Source organism: Dendrobates tinctorius, unplaced genomic scaffold (genome assembly GCF_039654945.1).
Source record: "Dendrobates tinctorius isolate UK_male_01 unplaced genomic scaffold, ASM3965494v1 ptg000250l, whole genome shotgun sequence".
Taxonomy (NCBI): Eukaryota; Metazoa; Chordata; class Amphibia; order Anura; family Dendrobatidae; genus Dendrobates; species Dendrobates tinctorius.
In genome coordinates, this window is record NW_027361917.1 from 11347424 (window position 1) to 11370163 (window position 22740).

General features: G+C 45.2%; 1 protein-coding gene across 2 annotated transcripts in view; it reads right to left on the bottom strand.

The window, feature by feature from the left end:
• Positions 1–321: 321 nt before the first annotated feature.
• The window catches only part of LOC141063613 (barrier-to-autointegration factor-like protein), a 37323-nt gene continuing 14904 nt past the window's right edge, over positions 322–22740 (bottom strand). For both annotated transcript variants that reach the window (XM_073557734.1, XM_073557735.1), the window contains exon 3: positions 322–596. In XM_073557734.1, coding sequence (XP_073413835.1) covers positions 447–596 — 150 coding nt within the window. In that variant the 3' untranslated portion in view covers positions 322–446. The remainder of the gene's footprint in view (positions 597–22740) is intronic.

A 22740-nucleotide genomic window follows, 5' to 3' on the forward strand; every position in this document is an offset into this window, starting at 1 on the left:
TTGAAGGACAGGGCAGAGTCAAGGGTTACTCCAAGGCAGCGGACCTCCGGTACGGGGGAAAGCATGATGTCAATTGTTATAGAAAGGTAGGGTAAGGAAGATCTGTGAGATGGGGGAAAGATGATCAGTTCAGATTTGTTCACATTGAGTTTGAGGAAGTGTGAGGACAAGGTCATGGCTGATAAGACACTCCGGAATATCAAGTATATGGCCATGGACAGTCACACCATCACTTTCTCAGTAACAGCTTTTCCTCTATAATACTGAGAAGTGCTTTATGAGCCAAATAAAGGAATGTACAAGTAGGATGGAGTTTCCCAGTTAAGTCATTATGGCAATTTTAAATTTTATTTCTTAGAAAACTAGAAAGAGTTAATGAAATGTGATTACATTGCAGGTAAAAACATCAACATGAACAGACTCCAGACAAAAGTGCACACAAAGCATCACAGGAATGAAGCACACCACTCCTTCAGACAGGAAGAACACAACTCTGCTTGCCGAGAATTGGCCCCACAGGAATCCTTCAACCAGTCTTTAAACAGATCATCTGCATCCTTCCTTAGAATAAGAAATTGTCCCAGGAGCACACAGGCCTGAAAAATAAAAAGTATTCAACTAATGTGTTTTTAAAGAGGTTGTCTGAACATGTAATATGAACATGTAATATAGATTACCTGTTATTAAAAAACATCAATACCAGAATAGTGAGGGTCTGAAGGTCCCATTACATTAAGCGATGCACCAGCGATCCCAATGATGACACAACCTTGCCAGGATCGCTGATGCATCGCTAAATGGTCGCTAGTGAGCTGCCAAACAGACAGATCTCACCAGCGACGCAGCGATGCTCAGCGGTCGTTACTTACCTGTCACACGCAGTGATGACGACTTCCACCTGCGTCCATGCGTCGCTCGTCAGCGCCAGTGAGAAGAAAACGGCCCAGGACGTTCTAGCATGATCAGCGATATCCAGCGGTGGGGGGGGGGGGGGCTGGTCGGAGGTAAGTGTCACATGTAGCGAGATCGCTAGCAATATCGCTGTTGAATCACAAAATCGGTGACGCTTTAGAGATATTGCTAGCGATATCGCTACGTGTAAAAGGCCCTTTACACCCAGGACACCCACATACCTGGTTTTCGCTCTGAAAATGTAAACATGAACACAGACTCTGGGCAGCAATGAGGTCTCCCTATTGGAAGCCCCTGTTAGCCCTTTGCAGGACCCAAATCCATTGATTTTAAAGTAAGCCATTTAATTCTTCCTTTCCGATTTCTAAAAGTTATCAAGTTCATATTTTGTGAGTCAATATGGGAAGGGGGTTGTCCAAATTGGACAGCACCTTATGTGAACACTGAATGGAGCTTAACTGCACGGCTGTTCTGTGTGGTGGAAGCTACTTCAGATCAGCTCCTATTAACTTCAGCAAGCGCTAATTTGTAGTACCTGGTAGAGGTCACTGAACATCCAATAAACGACACCCAATGAAGCACCATATATAGTCCAACACCACAGCAAATTTGTATGCTGCCTACATGACTTTGCCATGTAGCCAAGATCTTATCCACAGGTCCTGTACTAGATCTTCAAGATACAGACTCAAACTGCAGTGTCTGCACATGCGCTACTAGAGGCCTGTGAGGAATACAGCAAAGAGGGTAATGTAATGCGGCTTCATTCTGTTCTGCAATGTGACAGACTAACAGTGGCTCTAGTGTATACAACAGCAAGATGAATTACACAGGATGAATCTGTAAGATACGCCGATATACTGAGGATGCCACAGACTGTCAATTTACGCTATGGCTGAAGGATAACAGTCTCACCAGAATATCCCTTAAAGGGAATCTGTCACCTTTTTTTTGGACTATCAGCTGCGGGCATTGACATCAGGGGCTTATCTACAGCATGCTGTAGATAAGCCCCCGATGTAATCTGAAAGATAAGAAAAACACGTTAGATTATACTCACCGGAGGGGGCAGTCCGGTCCGATGGTTGTCGCGGTCTGGTCCGACGCCTCCCATCTTCATACGATGCCGTCCTCTTCTTCCCTTCCTGTAGTGGCTCCGGCGCACTGCTCTGCCCTGTTGAGGGCAGAGCAGAGTCCTGCAGTACACAGGCACCGGGAGAGGTCTGGTACCTGCGCACTGCAAGACTCTGCTCTGCCCTCAAAAGGGCAGAGAAGTGCACCTGCACCGAAGTCACTACAGGAAGGGAAGAAGAGGACGGCATCATATGAAGATGGGAGGCGCCAGACCGGACCGCCCCCTCCGGTGAGTATAATCTAACGTGTTTTTCTTATCTTTCAGGTTATATCGGGGGGATTATCTACAGCATTACAGAATGCTGTAGATAAGCCCCTGATATCAATGTCAGCAGCTGAAAGTCCAAAAAAAGGGTGACAGATTCCCTTTAAAGAAGTAGAAGGGGATTGATTTTTTTTTGCAAATATCTTGACCCCTAAGATGATGGCGAAGGCTGAGATGGGTCACATTACCTGGTCTGACCACGCTCCAGTGGTGTTGGACCTTAAATCCACCCAGCCGTTTTACCAGGGAGTACCACTGGTGGTTGAACGAGTTTCTAATTAAGGACTCAACTATCTGGAAGACCCTACGGTACCATCTCACTGACTTCTTCCATTTGAATGAGGGCTCAGTTTCTTTCCCTTAAGTTCTGTGGGAGGTCCATAAGCCCATCATGAGAGGGTACTGTATCAAAGAAGGTTTCAGATTTAAAAAAAAAAAAAAAAAAAGCTAAACTTGAATTTAATAAATTAACTTCTCAATTAGCTAGGGAGGAAAGTAGATTGACAGCCTCGTCCTCTGTAAGGACTGTAAAGTTGTGGCAATTTGGAATAAACTGAAGGACTTCTCAATGCATAAAGTGGAAAAACTCCTTTATACTAAACAAAAATATTATGAAAAGGGTAATAAAGCTCATACACTCCTGGCTAGATTGAGAGATAGAACCCTGAGCGCCCACTCCCAGGCTCTGAGAGCGGCCGACAGCATAATCCACTAGAACCCAACGTTAATTTCGAAAATATTCTATAATTTCTATAGCAAACTGTATAATGTACAAGATTCATCCCCTATAAATAAGGTTGACAGGAATGAGACAATGAAGCACTTTATCAAAACTGAAACTTCCAGTTCTTCCTTCTGAGGCCTTTTCATTCATTAATCAACAGGTGAGACAGGAGGAGGTGATGGCTATTTTTAAGGACATTCCCTTGGATAAATCCCTGGGTCCAGACAGGTTGACGTACTTATACTATAAATCCTATGCAGAGGAGCTTTCTCCCCATATGTTTAAATTATTTAATTCATTTCTGGAGGGTTCTCTCATGCCAGACATCCTAACTCATTCTTACCTAGCCCTCATCCCAAAACCGGGGAAGGACCTATTGGATTTCTCAAACTATCGTCCAATTGCGCTATTAAATTCTGATTTAAAAATATTCACTCGTATATTGGCTCCCTCAACTTATGAATAAAGATCAAGTGGGATTTGTTCCTAATGGGGGGGGGGGGGGGGGGGTAAACACTAGAAGGGCAATAGACTTAATAGAGGTTGCCAAAAGAAAAATTGCAGTCTCTCATACTGAGCCTGGACGCAGTAAAGGCATTAGACAGTCTCCATTGGTCTTTCCTATTTGAGACACTGAAGGTTTTTGGTTCCTCAGGTCCCTTTCTGACAGCTATAGGAGTCCTGTATAGTTCCCCCACAGCCTATTAAACTTCCTTTTATTACTTCTCCCTCATTTAAAATATAAAAAGGTACCCGCCAGGGCTGTCATTTGTCCCCCGTTAGAGGTTCTAAAAATAAGACCTATATCGGCAACGAAGACAAAATCCAAAACATTTAGGGAATTGAGGTACGGAATAAAGTGTTTAAGATATCCCTATTCGCAGGCGATGTGCCTCTAGCCCTAACCAACCTTCATATTACTCTGCCTAATCTGATGGAAGATATTAAAAATATGGGGAATTATCGGGATATAAATTTAGATTGTGAGCCCCATCGGGGACAGTGATGATGATGTGTGCAAACTGCAAAGCGCTGCGGAATATGTTAGCGCTATATAAAAATAAAGATTAAAATATAAAGATTATATAAACTAAATACCTCGAAAACAGAAACCCTCCCATAGAATGTCCCTCCTGATGTACTGGATCATTTAAAACTAAATTTTAAATTCAGATGGAAGTTGGAGGCAAATACCTTTGAGATAACCTGTCTTCCTCTTATGGTAACCTATATACTTCCATAATATATACGTTATAACATATATAACTTCCAACCTCTATTGAGAGATTTAAGGAGACTGAAGGAAAGGCGGAAGCCACTCTCGCTTTCACCAATTGGCCGTATTACCTCAGTTAAATTGTCCCTCCTTCCCAAGTTGCTTTATTTTTTTTTTTTTGAGACCTTACCGGTCAGAGTCCCCATGAGCGAACTTAAATCCCTTCAAGCAGCTACAGTCATGGCCAAAAGTTTTGAGAATGACACAAATATATTTTCACATGATCTGCTGGCCTCTGGTTTTTATGTGTGTTTGTCAGATGTTTTTATCACATACAGAAATATAATTGCAATCATATTATGAGTAGCAAAAGGTTATATTGACAGTTAGAATGAGTTAATGCAGCAAGTCAATATTTGCAGTGTTGACCCTTCTTCAGGACCTCTGCAATTCTCCCTGGCATGCTCTCAATCAACTTCTGGATCAAATCCTGACTGATAGCAGTCCATTCTTGCAAAATCAATGCTTTTATTTTGTCTGAATTTGAAGGTTTTTGTTTGTCCACCCGTCTCTTGATGATTGACCACAAGTTCTCAATGGGATTAAGATCTGGGGAGTTTCCAGGCCATGATCCCAAAATCTCTATGTTTTGTTCCCTGAGCCAATTAGTTATCACCTTTGCTTTATGGCAAGGTGCTCCATCATGTTGAAAAAGGCATTGTTGATTGCCAAACTGCTCTTGGACGGTTGGGAGAAGTTGCTCTTGGAGGACATTCTGGTACCATTCTTTATTCATGGCTGTGTTTTTAGGCAAGACTGAGAGAGAGCCTATTCCCTTGGCTGAGAAGCCACCCCACACATGAATGGTTTCAGGATGCTTGACAGTTGGCATGAGACAAGACTGGTGGTAGCGCTCACCTGATCTTCTCCGAATAAGCCGTTTTCCAGATGTCCCAAACAATCGACAAGGGGATTCATCAGAGAAAATGACTTTACCCCAGTCCTCAGCAGTCCACTCCCTGTACCTCTTGCAGAATATCAGTCTGTCCATGATGTTTTTTTCTGGAGAGAAGTGGCTTCTTTGCTGCCCTCCTTGAGACCAGGCCTTGCTCCAAGAGTCTCTGCCTCACAGTGCGTGCAGATGCACTCACACCTGCCTGCTGCCATTCCTGAGCAAGCTCTGCACTGCTGGTAGCCCAATCCCGCAGCTGAAACACTTTTAAGAGACGGTCCTGGCGCTTGCTGGTCTTTCTTGGGCGCCCTGGAGTCTTTTTGGCAACAAGGGAACCTCTCCTTGAAGTTATTGATGATGCGATAGATTATTGACCGAGGTGCAATCTTTCTAGCTGCGATACTCTTCCCTGTTAGGCCATTTTTGTGCAGTGCAATGATGACTGCACGTGTTTCTTTAGAGATAACCATGGTTAACAGAAGAGAAACAATGATGCCAAGTACCAGCCTCCTTTTAAAGTGTCCAGTGGTGTCATTCTTACTTAATCATGACAAATTGATCTCCAGCCCTGTCCTCTTCAACACCCACACCTGTGTTAATGGAGCGATCACTGAAACGATGTTAGCTGGTCCTTTTAAGGCAGGGCTGCAATGATGTTGAAATGTGTTTTGGGGGATAAAGTTAATTTTCTAGGCAAATATTGACTTTGCAAGTAATTGCTGTTAAGCTGATGACTCTTTATAACATTCTGGAGTATATGCAAATTGCCATTAGAAAAAATGAAGCAGTAGACTTTGTAAAAATTAATATTTGTGTCATTCTCAAAACTTTTGGCCATGACTGTATGCTGAAGTTTATTTGGAGTGACAAGCGGCATCGGATATCCAAGCGTGTTCTCCTCTCCCTTAAAACACAAGGGGGTTTATCGGTCCCTGACACTAATAAATACTATTGGGCAGCTCACCTACGTAGAATTCCCTCGTGGGCCTCAGAGGCGTATCTAGGCTTTCTGGCACCCGGGGCAAGAATTTGGTTTGGTTAGTCATGTACCCACGAGCTGCTCTCCCTAATGCTCTCAATGTTCAGTAAAAAACTGAAAGCAGGAAGAGAAGCTCGTTGTCACAGGACCATAACTATGAAAATCGCATATGAGTGAGGTGTCCATGTGATGAGTACTGGAACCTGCAGAGCTGAATCCTGATATTGCAGCTTCTGAATTCTCACAACGAATGCACTGCACACATTTAGGATTCTCCCTTGCCGATATACAGTCATGTCAACACAAGTATGTGATTTGTATACTTCTGGCCACATTCCAACTAGACGTGCCCGGCCTCGCTCCGTTCACTTTCATTGAGTGAGGCCACACATGTCTAGTCAGCATGTGACCGCATGTATGTAAATTACCAGCACGAGAGAATCCTGACAGCATTCAGTGAGCACTGTGAGAATTCAGAAGTCTGCAGTCACATAGAATGTCTGCAGACTCAGCGCAAACCTGGAGAACCCCTGTAATGCTCCTGACATAAATAAAAAACATGAGAATTAGTCAATATCACAAATAATATTTACATCCAGGTACCTTATAGATGACGTCATCTCTGGAGTCGTTCTCCTTTTCTTCTTCTTGTCCAGACCCCATGATGAGTTTTCTCATCCACATCTCGTCTCTGCAGACTTCCATCTTCAACGGTCTTCTGCAGCAAATCCCCACACGATGCCCTTAAAGATAGAAGTGTCATTATAATGCCCCTAAATACAAATATCTGCAATATACTGTCTCCTCACACTATTCCCCTCCCTCCTCATACTGTCTCCTCATATATTTACCCCCTCACTCTCTATACTGTCTGCTCACACATATCCCCGACTCCCCATACTGTGTCCACAAGCATTCACCCGTTCGCACCCCTTACTGTCTGCACCCATCCCCCATACTGTTTCCTCATACATGCCCTCATAAATACTCTTCATTTTGTGTCCTCAAATCTCCCCACATACATTAAATACCATCCCCACTCCAAATCCCCCCCATCCCCAATCCCCCACACACATTAAGTAGCCCCCATCCCCTCAATAACCCCTCGTCCCTACTCCCAAATCCCCCCCCCACACATTATGTACCCCCACTCCAAATCCCCCCCCCCCACACATTATGTACCCCCACTCCAAATCCCCCCCCCCCACACATTATGTACCCCCACTCCAAATCCCCCCCCCCACACATTATGTACCCCCACTCCAAATCCCCCCCCCCCACACATTATGTACCCCCACTCCAAATCCCCCCCCCCCACACATTATGTACCCCCACTCCAAATCCCCCCCCCCACACATTATGTACCCCCACTCCAAATCCCCCCCCCACACATTATGTACCCCCACTCCAAATCCCCCCCCCCCACACATTATGTACCCCCACTCCAAATCCCCCCCCCACACATTATGTACCCCCACTCCAAATCCCCCCCCCCACACATTATGTACCCCCACTCCAAATCCCCCCCCCCACACATTATGTACCCCCACTCCAAATCCCCCCCCACACATTATGTACCCCCACTCCAAATCCCCCCCACTCATTAACCCCTCCACTCATTAACCCCCATCCCCACACATTAACCCCCACACATTAACCCCCACACATTAACCCCCACACATTAACCCCCATCTCCACTCATTAACCCCCCCACTCATTAATCCCATCTCCACTCATTAACCCCCCCACTCATTAATCCCATCTCCACTCATTAACCCCCATCTCCACTCATTAACCCCCCACCCCACATTAATCCCATCTCCACTCATTAACCCCCGCACATTAATCCCCATCTCCGCTCATTAACCCCCATCTCCACTCATTAACCCCCACACATTAACCCCATCTCCACTCATTAACCCCCCACTCATTAACCCCCATCCCCACATTAATCCCATCTCCACTCATTAACCCCCGCACATTAATCCCCATCTCCACTCATTAACCCCCATCTCCACTCATTAACCCCCACACATTAACCCCATCTCCACTCATTAACCCCCCACTCATTAACCCCCATCTCCACTCATTAACCACCCACCCCACATTAATCCCATCTCCACTCATTAACCCCCGCACATTAATCGCCATCTCCACTCATTAACCCCCATCTCCACTCATTAACCCCATCTCCACTCATTAACCCCCCACTCATTAACCCCCATCCCCACATTAATCCCCATCTCCACTCATTAACCCCCATCTCCACTCATTAACCCCCATCTCCACTCATTAACCCCCATCTCCACTCATTAACCCCCATCTCCACTCATTAACCCCCATCTCCACTCATTAACCCCCATCTCCACTCATTAACCCCCATCTCCACTCATTAACCCCCACACATTAACCCCATCTCCACTCATTAACCCCCCACTCATTAACCCCCATCCCCACATTAATCCCATCTCCACTCATTAACCCCCGCACATTAATCCCCATCTCCACTCATTAACCCCCATCTCCACTCATTAACCCCCCTCTCCACTCATTAACCCCCATCCCCATCTTCGGTGGTTCTTCAGCTCCACAGAGGAGCACACTTACCACCAGCGTTCGCTCTGGGCGCCGGGAGTGACGTCAGCAGCGTGATCACATGACCTGATCACGCTGCTGACGTCTATAGACGCCAAGTACAATTGCTGCCTGGGAGTCGGCGCGGCCTCCTTCTCTGCGTCGGCTGTCAGCTTGAGATACTGGCATACTGCGGAGCGCTGCATTAGGCGGCCGGGCGGCTCGGCTGCTCCCCCCTGCTGCCTGCACCCGGGGCAACTGCCCCGGCTGCCCCCCCCCCTGGATACGCCACTGACAAGTGGACAGAAATAGAATACCTGTGGTTGGCTCCAACTCGCCTGAACTCAATATGCAGGGGCTGGCTAGGAAATTTTAGCTGGGGGGGGCAAACACAAAGCACTGGCCCAGGAGTAGTGGCCCAACTTTGTGTTAAAGAGTCTAAGGTCTCACTTACAATTCAGCATGAGTAGTGGGCATCTGAGGTGCATCTGATAAGAAACCATTTCATACATACTAAACTTAAATTGTCTTAGTAGAGCTGAGCGAAGTTTTCAAAATTCGGTTCCGATTATGATCAGCGGCAAATATTGTATTTGCAACATGCGCCAAACACAGCCGAACGTCATTGAGTCAATGGGAGTAGAAATGACCGAATATGTTGGTACCATTATGGCACAAATATGGCAAACTCAGATTCGGTGAACGATTCTGAACATATTTGCTCAACTCTACTACTTAGAAGTCATACCGTAAAGTTACACACAAATGCAACCCGAGATGTCAGCTGCCTTAACCTGTCTATGCTTATAATCACATGCCTCCATGCAGTAACACTCGAGTGTGTACAGTCACACATAACATAAGATTGATATACAGACATGACAAATGCCTAAGAAACTTTAGTTTTACTTGTGTACTGAATCCACTAATACACTTATTAGGCCATAATTCATCAAAGTATTTTTGCTAGAATTCTTGCATAATACGCTTTGAAAAGTCACAAAATTTGTGCACATCTCAAAGTTGTTGAAAAAAAAAATATTGTGGCTTTTGCCATTTTCACCCAGTCTTAGTCAGATACACCAAAGAAGGAAGAACATGGGCGGCAAGTAGTATGGCGAAGCCTGTCAACCAAATTCTTCAAAAGTTACAACACTTTAGTGGCCTAACTTAATCCAGAAATGCCTCTTAGGCTGGTTTCAGACTAGCGTATTTTACATGCAGCGCAAGGGGCCACTAAGCCCCGCCCCCTGCCCGCCCCGTCATTTCCTCCTACTATCGCACACGGCTGCATGCGATCTGCGCACCCTATCTTTAGCATAGGGTGCGCAGACCGTGCGCTAGTAGGACTTTTGCGTGCCCTGCGCACTTTTGAAGGTGCACCGGTGTGCGCCGAACGCACCATGTCGCATTTTGGTGCGCTCGGCGCACCTTCAAAAGTGCGCAGCGCACACAAAAATCCTACTAGCGCACGGCCAGCGCACCCTATGCTAAAGATAGGGTGCGCAGATCGCATGCAGCCGTGTGATAGTAGGAGGAAATGACCGGACGGGGCGGGCAGGGGGCGGGGCTTAGCGGCGCCATGCGCTGCATGTAAAATGTGCTTGTCTGAAACCAGCCTTACAGCTGCACTGCCAACATGAGAGGCATGGACCGGTACCTATAATGTCCTTTTTAAATTTCTATCCTTGCACCCTTAGGCTGTGTTCACACACAGCGTTTTTTTAGCGGATTTTCCAATAAAGCCGCTAAAAATAAGCTTCCCATTCATTTCTATGCATTTTGCACTTTTTGAGCATACTGAAGCGTTTACCGCGAAAAAAACGCTTCGCAGTAAAAACGCAGCATGCTCATTAATTTCGTGGATTTTTCCGCGTTTCTGGCTATTTCTATGCGTCTTGAAAACGTGCGGAAAAAACGCATAAAAACCCACAATTTTGCGCAGAAAACGTGCGGTTTCTGGGAAGGGAGTCAGGTTTTTCAGCAGAAATTTTCTGTTACGTGTGCATATAGCCTTAGACTATGTGCCCACGTTGCAGAAATGCTACGGAATTGTCCGCAGCATTTCCGCAACTCCCCGCCGCAGGTAAAACGCATGCATTTTCCCGCAAAACACAAGCGTGTTTAGCTTGCAGAATGCTAGCTCTTTTCCAAGCGATTTGAAGCATCGCTTGGAAAAGTGATTGACAGGTTGGTCACACTTGTCAAGCATCAATACTAAAAGATATATTTAACATTCTAATTAAAAAAAAAATAAAAAATAGATATATACTTACCCTCTGCCAGCGCCAATGAGGACCGGAAGAACTCCGGGGGCCGACAGAGGTTGAGTAAATCTCTATTTATTTTAATTCTATTTTTACAGGGATATGGTACCCAGGGCATGGAGGACAGTCTCCTCTCCTCCAGACCCTGGGTACCATCCGCACATGAAGCGCTCACTTTACGCATGGTGGGCATAGTCACATGCATAAAGTGAGTGTTTCAATGCAGTCCTATGGTTGGCGGAATCTCCGCGATTCCGCAGAATTAATGGACATGCTGCGGATTTTACAGCTATGGGATTCCGCAGTGGAAAAATCCCCAGCATTGGCAAAGCAACTGCGGAATCCCATAGGATTGCATGGGAATGAGTTTTGTTAGCATTTTTTAAGCGTTTCCACAGCGGCAAAAATGTGGCAGAAACGCGTAAAAAAACACAACGTGGGCACACTGCCTAACCGCTTTGTAATGAGCTTTATTACACAACACCCTACACTTCTCCCTACCTATCTAATCTCTAAAAGCAGTTTTTTTTACTCCATTTCCTGTGGCGTTTTGTTTAAAGGGAACCTGACTGCAGAAAAATGCTATTAACCTGCAGCTACAGGAATAATCTGCAGATTAATAGTGTTACTAACCTGCCCAGCACCCTCTCTTAGCCGAACACTTTCAGTCACGGGGTGGGGGAAGTGCCGATGCAGGTTCAGTCACCGCTCTGATTATCCAGAGTGATGGCTGTAACTGCGCCCCCAGCCCTGACTGACAGCCCTCGCCAATGCAGGGAATCAGTCAATGTGAGGGCGCGGTTACAGCCTCCGCTCTGTAGACTGTTCCCTTTAAGAGGAGCCTCTGAAGATATCTTGTAACTATGGTGACAGAGTCTGTGGAAGATGTGCTTCTACCTATGCCCATCACATCTTCTGACTGTGAGGCTATGTGCCCACGTTGCAGAAATGCTGCGGAAATGTCCGCAGCATTGACGAAACTCCCTGCCGCGGGTAAAATGCATCCAGAATTCGCATGCATTTTCCCGCAAAACACAAGCGTTTTGCAAGCGTTTTTAGCCTGCAGAATGCTAGCGCTTTCCAAGCGATTTGAAGCATCGCTTGGAAAAGTGACTGACAGATTGGTCACACACAAGCATAGTGCTTGACAAGTGAGATCACCTTTTTACTATTGAATAGAATGTAAAAAAAAAAAAATAAAATACATGGTTATTCTCACCTTCCGACGGCCCCCGATCTCCTCAGCGGCGCTCCCGGTACGTTCTATTCCCAGGGATGCATTGCGCGAAGGACCTTTGTGACGTCATGCTCACGAGACCACGACGTCATCTCAGGTGATTCGCGCAAAGCATCACTGGGACCGGAATTTGCTGGCAGCGTGGCTGAGAGGCAGGAAGAACTCCAGGGGCCATCAGAGGGTGAGAATATCACTATTTTTCATTTTAATTCTATTATTTACAGGAATATGGTACCCAGGGCATGTATAGTCTCCTCTCCTCCAGACCCTGGGTACCATCCGCACATGAAGCGCTAAATTTACGCATGATGAGCATAGCCACATGCATAAAGTGAGCGTTTCAATGCAATCCTATGGCTGCGGAATCACCGCGATTCCGCAGAAATAATGAAGATGCTGCAGATTTTACCGCTATGCGATTCCGCAGCGGTAAAATCCGCAGCATGGACACTTCAACTGCAGAATCCCATAGGAATGCATGGAGATGCGTTTAAGCGTTTCCGCTGCGGGAAAAACGCAGCGGAAACGCTTAAAAAAACGCAGGCACACAGCCTGAAACAAGAGGTGGTAAGAAAGATAGTAGTGAGTGACACCAGTGGCGCTCCACAGCTTCTACCACCACCCTCCAATCACGCAGTGAAACTGTGTGCATGCACCCCGGCTTCATTGTCGCCCTGCACATGCCCATTGAGGCAACAGATGTAGGACAATGCCAAACGCCAGATTTTCAAAGTTGGCACTAATGGCTGACAGAGTCTTGTGTCACCGCTGCTTCACTGTGAACGAAAAGTGCGTTCATAAATTTGGTGTGCATACACTCAGCTTACTGCACATTAACAGGGATACAGAGATCTGCAACTACACATCCCCACGCACGATACCATTTACATGGATGCACACATACACACGTCACCACAGAGGCACAAACATCACCATGTACACAGACACACGCATGTTACCATGTACATGGATGCACACATACATACGTCACTACTGAGACACAAACACACACGTTACCATATACATGGATGCACACATACACAGGTCACCAAACACACATCACCATGTATATACTCACACACACAAATGCATTTATATGCACATCACCATTTAAACGGACGCATGTATACATACGTCACCATGTACACGGATGCACAAATCACCACGGATGCACACATCACCACATACACACACAAGTCACCACATACACACACAAGTCACCACATACACGGTTGCGCATATACAAAGTTCACATACACAAACGCACTTGTACATATATCACCACATATACTCACATTTCACCACATACACAGATGCACACATACACACTTCACCAAAAACATGCATGTACAGTACACAAACATGTCATCACGCACACAAACAGGAATACACTGAATTGAGGACTTGAAACTGCATTTAATCACACAGAATAAGACATACAGAAAATTCCCCTCCTATTACTGCCTGCCTGACAGATATGTGCCCTAACTGTCCCCCTCCAGCTGAGTTTCAACCATGCATCCCCCAAACAACTAAGAGGCAAAGAGACTCCTTATCATAAGCCTCCTTGATTGCCTGCAGCCTCCTCAGCGGTATGGTTAGGTAAGGGACTGGAGCGCACAGAGCAGGAAGAATACAGTACAGCCCCTAGGGAGGCTTCGCCACCAATCAGAGAGCTGGAAGGACATTGCAGCCTTGAGTGACCTCTGCTCCAATCAACATGATGCTGCTTGTTGGGAAAAGCAAATAAAAGGTACAGTGCGGCTTCTAAAGTAATGGGTGGCTGAATGGCCCAAAGCTGCTGCTAGGAGACCAGCCCAGGGGGAAATTGCCTCTCTGCCCCCCGGCCCAGCCCGCCTCTGTCAATATGGTTAAATAAGTCCATTAGAACCCCGGAGGGTCTTTTGGGTCCTATACAGTTTACGAGGGAGATTTTGCTTTTATGAGGATTTAGGTTTTTTTTGGAACCTAGACAGGGATACGCTGGAGCTCTTGACATTTGATGAAGTCAAGTCCAAGTATGCTATTACTAATAAAGAATTTTACCAGTACTTACAGATCAAACACTTTGCCTTTTCGCTTTAAGGATCTACTGGGGTGTCTCTGCCCACGACGTTTGAGAGGATCTGTAGGAGAAGGTCGTCGACTAAAGGAATCATATCGGACATATAGAAAATATTGAGTTCTCCCCAGAATGGGCAACAATTGAAACATTCTTACATGTGCAAATGGGAGTCTATTCTGTGAAGGGGACCATCACCTCAAAGCTGGAATATTATTTGGGATAAAGCAGCCAAGTCCTCTATTTGCACACTTTACAAGGAAATTCAATATAAAATTCTAATGGTCTGGTATCATACTCCTGACCTCCACAGATTGAACCCATCGATTTCAAATGTGTTGGCATTGTGGCTCTGATGTGGGCACATAGCATCATATTTTTTGGTCTGGTCCTGGGATGACAGGTTTCTGAGAGGAGGGGTGACTGTCGATTTCCAAGGTTCTCTATGGGGAGGTGGGACTGGAGTCAATTATATATCTGTTAAATATTCCTCCCAAAGGAATGGGGAAAAATTCAGCTAAGATATTATTGCACAGTCTCACAGCAGCTAGGTGCCAGATTGCTCTCAACTGGAAGCAAATCTCCCCTCCCTCATATCAACACCTACTATACAGAATTAATGACATCAGGAGAATGGAATATATGACAGCTCTTTTGAATGCGAGAGTGGATTGCTTTGATTCTGTTTGGGCTCCATGGGATTTCTTCTGGGCTCAGTAATGATTAGTTCATCTTCTAAATTGCTTGGTTCATTCTCTTATTACTTACTCCCTTCTTTTCCCCCCTTCCTTAATGTGTATGTCTTATCTTCTTGTCTGTCATAAGAGGTTGTATTCATGACTGTTTGGGGAATGTTGGGATTTACAATACCTACCGTAACTTTGTTCGGTATATAGAGATTCCATTGCATCTAAACATTCTATTTTAGGGAGATCCGCCTTATATTGCCCTCTGCATTGCCCAGTCATAGTATTTTCTTTTATTTTCTGTGCATCTGGATGTAAATGTTTGTCTGGATTAATTTTGCTTGTTAAAATTTGTAAAATTTTAAAAATTTACAGTTTAAAAAAAACAAAACAAGTAGAAGGAAAGTGAGCCAAGTTGTCATAAAAAAAGTTTCTACAAGTTAGCCACATGCATCAAATCTATAACAAAACCATGTACAGTAGTGTTCAAAATAGTATGTTCAAAAACATGAGTTAATCTAAAATCTTTATACTAGTTTTTATTTTCTTGCATTGGGAACATTGCACACTTTTCTAATTCAAAACATGGAGAAATGTATATATTTTTTTAACTTTTACAGAAAAAAGGAACATTGGGCTGTTCTAAAAAAAATAGTGTCTGCATTTGTCTTTACAAACTCACAATATGTACTTTGTGTATTTAGCATTCCTGTGAACCACTAACCTAATATTTAGTTGCAAACCCACAGTTTTTTTTTAGAACTGCTTCACATCTATGTTGCATGGAGTCAACCAAATTCTCACACCTGTCAACTGTTATTCTAGTCCAGGATGCTTGGACTACACCCCACAATTTTTGGGCATTTTTAATGTTGCCCCACAAGTGTTCTATCGGATTTAGGTTCATGGACTGGGCTGGCCGCTGCATAACCTCAATACTGTTGGACTGGAACCAACTGGACTGGTGTGCTTAGGATCGTTGTCTTGTTGAAATACCCATTTCAAGGGCATATCCTCTTCAGCATAAGGCAACATGATCTCAACAAGTATTTCAACATATGCAAACTGGTCCATGATTCTGGATATGCGTTAACCATAGGATATTCCGGCACCATAGTAAGAGAAAAACATGCCAATATCATGATGCTTGCACCACCATACTCCACTGTCTTCAGAGTATACTGTGGCTTGAATGCAGAGTATGGGGGTTGTTTGACAAACTGACTGCAGCCCTTGGGCCCAAAAAAAAAAAAAAAACACCTTCATCAGTCCACAAAGTGTCTCTCCATCTCTTTAGGCCAGTTGATTTGTTCTTTGGCTAATTGTATCTGCTTCAGGTTTTTTTTACAGTGTGACTTTGCGGGGACTTTTGCTAAGAGATTACATGACACAGGCATCTTTTGTCACAGTACTCACAGGTAACTTGAGTATGTCTTTGATCATCCTGGAGCGGATCATTGGCTGAGCCTTTGCCATTCTTCCATCCATTCGAATGGTAGTCTTCCGTATCTCTCTGGTTTGGCTTTCCATTTTAAAGCACTGGAGATCATTTTAGCTGAACAGCCCATCATTGTCTGCACTTCTTTAATAAGTTGATTTGAGAGGGTAAAACTTATAATCAAAATACTCTGTCCTTCTAAACAATGTCTTGGAACAACCCTATTTCTCAGGCTTCACCCTTAACTAAGGGCCATCTGTTTCGTCACAGAATGATTGACCTCATTTGAACTCCACACTGCTATTATTTTGAACACTACTGTATCAGTGCTAAGCATACATCACCATAGATCAGTAAATATTTACCAATCAGCGATCACTTAGGCTATGTGCCCACGTAGCGTTTTAAACTGGACACTCAAAACCGGACTCTTTCCCAGAAAACGTGCATTTTTTTCCGCACGATTTTACCACGATTATGTTCGCAATAAAAAAAAAATAAAATCGGGGTATATTTACCTTCCGACGTCCCGCGCAGTCTCAGCGACGCTCCCGTTCCCAGCGATGCCTTGAGAGACCTGTGATGACGTTGGTCTCGCGTTGCTATAGTGATCTTGCGAGACCGCTAGAGTAACACGAGACTGCGTCATCACAGGTCCTTGCCGCAAGGCATTACTGGGAACGCTGAGGCCCGGGAAGGCTGCGCGTGACGCCGGAAGGTAAATACACCCCAATATTTATTTTTTTTTTTACAAAGGGATATGGTACTCAGGGCCTGGAGGACAGTCTCCTCTCCTCCACACCGTGGGTACCAACCGCACATGAGACGCTTAACTTCCCGCATGGTGGGCATAGCCACATGCGGGAAGTAAGCAGTTCTCATGCATTCCTATGGGTGCGGAATCGCGGCAATTCTTTGCGATTCCGCAAAAAGAATGAGCATGCTGCGTTTTTTTCCGCTATGCGATTCCGCCGCGGAAAAAAGCACAGCATGTGCGGAATGCCATAGGAATGCATGGGGTGCGTTCTGTACGAGTTTTTTTAAACGTTTTCGCGCCGAAAATCGTGGCAAAAACGCTTAAAAATCGCATCGTGGGCACACACCCTAAAAAGGTTTTTTTTCCACAAAGTTCATTTTAAATCAACAGATCTTTAAACAAGTTCCACAATTGGATGTGTTGAATAAAAGGAAAAAAACATCTGTGCTGAGGTAATCTTAGAAATGTGCTCCTGCTATGTACAGTATAATCTACACGTACCACTGCTGCTTGTTTCTGGAAAGCACCCATGGACAAACAACCACCACTACACTTAAATATAGCACGTATTGTCACTTCCAAAATGTTGTCACTTGAGGTGGGAATCTGCTTTTCTAGCATTTGGGGGCTCTTTATATGGAGACCACAAACCATTTTAGGAAGTGTGTCCTCCAGGAGGCAAAACGTAATGTTCTGTGAAGCATCCGTGGGTTCAAGGTGCTCCCCACATGTCTAGATAGATAAATTCCCTGGGGGGGGCACTGTTTAGGCACATCAGGGTCTCTCCAAATGCAACATGACACCTGCAGGTCATTCCATCAAGTCTGTGTTCCAAAATGTCACTCCTTCCATTCTGAGCTCTGCCACGTAGTTTTCCCAACATTTTATTTATTTTACTCACTTATAGCGCAATTCCACAGCGCTTTACAGACATCAGCACTGTCCCCAATGGGGCTCACAATCTAAATTCCAATCAATGGGTGCGGAATCGCGGCAATTCTTTGCGATTCCGCAAAAAGAATGAGCATGCTGCGTTTTTTTCCGCGATGCGATTCCGCAGCGGAAAAAAGCGCAGCATTAGCACAGCATGTGCGGAATGCCATAGGAATGCATGGGGTGCGTTCTGTACGAGTTTTTTAAACATTTTCGCGCCGAAAATCGTGGCAAAAACGCTTAAAAATCGCATCGTGGGCACACAGCCTAAAAAGGTTTTTTTCCACAAAGTTCATTTTAAATCAACAGATCTTTAAACAAGTTCCACAATTGGATGTGTTGAATAAAAGGAAAAAAACATCTGTGCTGAGGTAGTCTTAGAAATGTGCTCCTGCTATGTACAGTATAATCTACACGTACCACAGCTCTTGGGCAGGGGAAGAAGAAAAAAAAAAAAAAAGTATAGAGACAGGACAGACTATTCTTTCTTTGAGGTACCTTGGATGTACCCAGTACATCTTGGTTGGGAATGACTTCACGACATTGGAAGCAGGGCCGCCGTCAGCATCCGCCACACCCAGGCAAATGCCGGGGCCTTGGACCGACACGGGGCCCCACTCACCTTCGGGGACACTGGCAAGCTATGGGGGTCTGTGAGTTGAGGGGGCCCGATGCCAGCGCTGGCACCGGTCCCGCACCTTAAACTGTCTCCTCAGAGTCTTCTGACTGATGTCTCAGTGCAGAGGGCACGCTGATGTCACTACAGCGCGACCTATGTGCAGAGAGAAACAGCTGAGACCAGAGCAGCAAGTAGTGTCTGCAGGTGCATTTGTCAGATTTTGACTTGCAGATTTGGTGCAGAAAATCTGCAGGATGTCAATTCTGTTTTTCATCCATTGAATGCACTGAAAAACAAATGCAACGTTTTTGAGGCTGCGTTTTCCTGCCAAGGGGTGCAGACTATTCTGCAATCAAATACTCAACGTGTGCATATACCCTAACTCTGCTGCCTCATTATAGTGAATCGCTTCCTCACAGGGTTTCATCTAAATCAAGTCATTCAGATTTAGGGTACGTGCCCATGATCAGGAATTGCTGCAATTTCATCGCTGCATATTTGTGCACCGTCAAAACCACAGTGGCCAGATGTACAGAATAGTTGATGGGATTTCTAGAAATCCCATGTCCATTATGAGCATATCTGCACCTGCAGAAACTGACATGTGGCGAGTCAGGACCGCAGTATGTCAATTTCTCTTGCAAAGACATGTTTCCGCAACAGAAATTTCAACAATATATTAAATGTGGTAAATCTTTACCGGTGTTCAGTAGAACGCAGCGAAAATACGCTGCATCCAAAACGCTGTCATTTCCAGACTGTGAGCACAGTTTCAGATGGAAACCTCAAAGTGCTCAGTGTAGAGCTCAAGACATATGGGACGATAACATTTTGGATCTATGTAAAATGTTCCCAATAAAAAGTTTCAAATCTGGTACTGGTAGTACAAAGGCTGTAGAAAAGTAAAATGGCTCATCGAACCTCAAAAGAAATTCAGCAAATTCTGTGCTACTAAATCCAAATGCCCCCCCCTCCCTTCCGAGCCCCCAGTGTGCCTAAACTACTTTCAAAGTACACATTTGGCATTTCTGAAGTGATGAGAGCTGGCCTAATTTACAGGTTTGTGTCTCCAGTAGCATCAGCTAGGCATAACATACTGGTCACTGTAAGGTACTGGTCAATACAACAGCAGTCCGCAATTTTCACTCAGCAACATCCACTGCTGCTTGTTTCTGGAAAGCACCCATGGACAAACAACCACCACTACACTTAAATATAGCGCGTATTATCACTTCCAAAATGTTGTCACTTGAGGTGGGAATCTGCTTTTCTAGCATTTGGGGGCTCTTTATATGGAGACCACAAACCATTTTAGGAAGTGTGTCCTCCAGGAGGCAAAACGTAATGTTCTGTGAAGCATCCGTGGGTTCAAGGTGCTCCCCACATGTCTAGATAAATTCCCTAGGGGGGGGGGGGGTCCACTGTTTAGGCACATCAGGGTCTCTCCAAATGCAACATGACACCTGCAGGTCATTCCATCAAGTCTGTGTTCCAAAATGTCACTCCTTCCATTCTGAGCTATGCCACATAGTTTTCCCAACATTTTATTTATTTTACTCACTTATAGCGCAATTCCACAGCGCTTTACAGACATCATCAGCACTGTCCCCAATGGGGCTCACAATCTAAATTCCAATCAATAGGTCTTTGGAGTGTGGGAGGAAACTGGAGAACCCGCAGGATACCCACGCAAACACGGAGAGAACATAAAAACTCCTTGCAGATGTTGTCCTTTGTGGGATTTGAACCCAGGTCCCCAGCGATGCAAGGCTGCAGTGCTAACCACTGAGCCACCATTTTGGGTTCCACTTGTGTGTGGAGGGGGGGGGGGGGGGGGGAAGAGTTAAACATTCATTTTTTACTTCCACATTGCTTCAGTCCTGTAAGCACCTAAAGGGTTAATTTCTTGAATGTGGTTTGAGTACCTTGAGGGGTGCAGTTTTTAGAATAGTGTCACTTTTTGGACTTTTCTGCCATACAGGCCCTTGAAAGTCTCCTCAAATGTGATGTGGTCCCTAGAAAAAAAAATGGTTTGTAAAATTTTGTTGGAAAAATTAGAAAATCGCTGGGCAACTTTTAAGTTATAATGGCCAAAAAATTTTTTTCAGATTATAAGACGCACCCCAAATTTTGAGAAGAGGAAATTTTTTTTTTTTTAATAAAATGGTGGTGCTTTTTATAATCCATGCGTCATATTGCTTACCAGGGGTGGTGGCTACGGTGAAGCGGGGACCATGCTAGAGGAGGCAGGAGTGGGGTGATGCTGCATGTTGGGATGAGGGTGTGTACCGATGTGCGGCGCGCCGCTGCGGGTGTACGGTGCTGCCCAGAGTTGTTGCAGGTGTCTGAGGTGCCGAGAGGGCTCTGCCAACATTTTGTGAAAGGCCAGAGCCCCCCGCAGTTCCATGGTTTCCTCCAGTGCGGTGGACTCCTGGAAAATGGCCGCCTAGGTGCTCCAACGTTGATATGGTCTTTTTATGAGAACAAAGTTCCTCCACTGAACTCGCCACCAAGAGGAAATTATCCAGATAAGGAACTATAATAATCCCCATGCTACTTAGATAGGCTATGATCTCTGACACCAATGTCGCAAAGACGCGAGGGACCAAGGGTAGGCCAAATGGAATGCACTGAAGTTGAAAGTGGCAGGTTCAATTCTGGATCTTTACTGTGAATCTCAATTTTTGGGAGGCTGGAAGTATTGGCACCTGATAATATGCACTCTTTCAATCCAGGGTGCACATAAATGCGTCCTTGTTTATAAGGGGAACCGTAGATTTCATGGACTCCATTCTGAATCTTTTGTAGTTTAATCTAAAGCCCTTAAATTTTTGGATATAGTGCAGGATTCACCTAAGGGTTTTTTGATTGAAAATAATGTTGAATAATGCCCTTTGCCATCTTCCACCCTAGGAACCATCACAGCTGTGTCGACAAGCTCTCCTATGTCTGTGACTGACTATAAAAGAACCTGCTGACAAGGTACGGGGAGCAGAAACCTTACAGGAGGAGGCGCTGAAAACTCTATTGCGTAACCTTTTGCAATGGTACTTAAAACCCATTGATCCTGGGTAATATTGTGGCAATTTCCTGTGAACTGTCTGAGCCGACTCCGACCAAGATGGTGTTATTGCCTTCCTGATCTAGAGCTGGAACCAATTGGGAACCTCTACCTTTTCCTCCTTTGTGGTAGGTCCTTCTACTGGACCTCCCCTGGCCCCTATAATCCGACTGTCTGTGAGGCGGCCCAGGTTTCCGAAAGGACTGAGTCATTCTAAACCTATCCTCAGGGAATCCTCTTTTTATCCGATGCCTTCTCTAAAATATCATCCAAGGCCGGCGCAAGCACCCTTAACCCTGAGAGGGGAATGGAACATAACACTTCTAAAAATAAATTATCTCCTGACCAGGTGTTCATCCAGATAGCCCTCTGGGCCGCATCAGACAAAGAACTATTTCTAGCCGAGAACCTTACTGATTCGGCAGACGTATCTGCCAAAAATGCTGTGGCTGACTTCATCAGCGGGAGGGAGGCTATGATATCTTCCCTAAGAGTTTTACTATTCAAATGCTCCTCCAGTTGCCCCCTTCCATAGAAACATGAACCTGGCAACTGAAGTGGCAGCTATATTTGTCGTCATGCCGCAGACGTTTCCCAAGCCCGCTTCAGCAGATTATCCGCCTTCCTGTCCATAGGGTCCTCAAAAGGTATAGATGTCTTCCTAGCTACTCTGGCCACTTGTACTTCTATCTTGGGAACACCCTCCCAGTTCTTTAGGACATCTGGTTCAAAAGACAAACGATTTTTAAAGTCTCGGGGTATGACCAGGCGCTTCTCCACATCCTCCCATTCTTCCATGATCATAGCCCGGACATGGTCATTCACAGGAAACACCCGTTACTTCTGGGCTCTGAGACCAGGGCTGTGGAGTCGGAGTTGTGAAGTCGGTGCTCATTTTGGTGGAGTCTGAGTCGGTATAAAATG